General features: G+C 45.3%; 1 protein-coding gene across 1 annotated transcript in view; it reads right to left on the minus strand.

The window, feature by feature from the left end:
* Nucleotides 1-267, minus strand: part of ICMT (isoprenylcysteine carboxyl methyltransferase) — a 1,884-nt gene extending 1,617 nt beyond the window's left edge. Inside the window, 1 exon segment of the mRNA XM_015563858.1 lies at nt 194-267. Coding sequence (XP_015419344.1) covers nt 194-267 — 74 coding nt within the window.
* Nucleotides 268-1,497: the final 1,230 nt, after the last annotated feature.

The raw sequence follows: 1,497 nt of genomic DNA on the forward strand, positions 1-1,497 counted from the left end.
GACTGTAGCCCCGGGGAAACCCGCCCACTGCGCTTGTGCACGGCGCCTAACGTAGATTATTGTAATAGTTTGGGAGGACGAAAATCTGAAATGAATTTCACTGGGCTAAAATCAAGGTTCTGCGGGGCTGGTTCCTTCTGGAGGCCCTAAGAAAAAATCAATTTCCTTGACTTTTCCAGCTTCTAGAGGCAACCGGTGTTTCTTGGCTCGTGGCCCCCTGTCCACCTTCAAAGCCTGCAATTGTGTCACTCCAACCTCTGCTTCCATCATCGCATCTCCTCTGACTCTCCTGCCTCCCTCGTCTTATGAGGACTTTTGGTAGTTACATTGGGTCCACTTGGATAATTCAGGATAAGCTCATCATCTAAAAATCTTTAACTTAATCACATCTGCAAAGTCTCTTTTGCCTCCTAAGATAAAGAATTGACAGGTTGCTGAGATTAGAACATGCACATCTTTGAGGATCAGTATTCTGCTTTCCACAGGGTCAAGTTAGCAATGGGCTCTCAGGCATCAGTACATGCTGTGTCCCTCTCCAGTCTCCCGCACTGTGTGCTGATCTCATCTCTCTTTTTCTCCGTTTCCCATTTATTCCTGTCCTTGCAACTCATTTAAAAGAGATATCATTAGCTAGAGGCATTTGCTCCAAACCCCCTAATCCGTAGGGATGGTGGTCCAGGGTAAGGTGTCCTGATTCCATGCACTGGAGTGAGCCTGATCAGACATGGTCTCCAGGTGGAGCTTCTAGAACAGCACAGTCCAAAAGAAATAGAGTGTGAGCCGGAGATGCAAGTCCCATATATGGATGTCCCCAAAAATGTATACACACCTGAACAGCTGATAACTTACTGAATTTCCACTCCTTTTCAGGTTAAACTGATTTGAAATAATGGATGAAGCCAGACTAAGCTTTGAACAAAGAAAATTTATCCTGAAGTGCAGGTGGTCTGCAGGTGAACGGTGACACAGAGATGAGCTCGGGCAGCAGGATTGAGTTTAGAGAAGCAGAGGGCTACTGCTCGCTCAGGCAAGGAGCAAAGCCTCCAAAGTTCTCACGGCTTTTATTGGGGAGTACAGCAAGTGACAATGAAAAACAGGCATGCCTATGAGATCATCTGAGCTAAGTTATACATTAAACTATTAATTTCCAGGATTGTTCAAAGACCCTCTCAACCAGCAGCTGTGTACCTTTCCTTGTACTTTCCATGCCCTCATGGACTATTTATCACCTCAAGGAAATTCTGCCTCTGAACAATAAGTCTTGCGTGCAAGACTTGGTTCTGACGTGGCCCGCTTGCAGGCCCCGGTCTGTTCTTGGCAGAAGGTTCCTCTTTTAGTTAACTTCTCATTCCACTTGACCGGCTACATGAAGTGCCACTAGACTACTTTTATGGGGGATACATAAAATATAAAGTTTACAGTACACAAAACCAGCAACAGTGGATGCACTGAGGGCACACAAATATGGAACAAAATGATTCTTTTAAAAATGGACAC

Source organism: Myotis davidii, unplaced genomic scaffold (assembly GCF_000327345.1).
Source record: "Myotis davidii unplaced genomic scaffold, ASM32734v1 scaffold178, whole genome shotgun sequence".
NCBI classification, from domain to species: Eukaryota; Metazoa; Chordata; class Mammalia; order Chiroptera; family Vespertilionidae; genus Myotis; species Myotis davidii.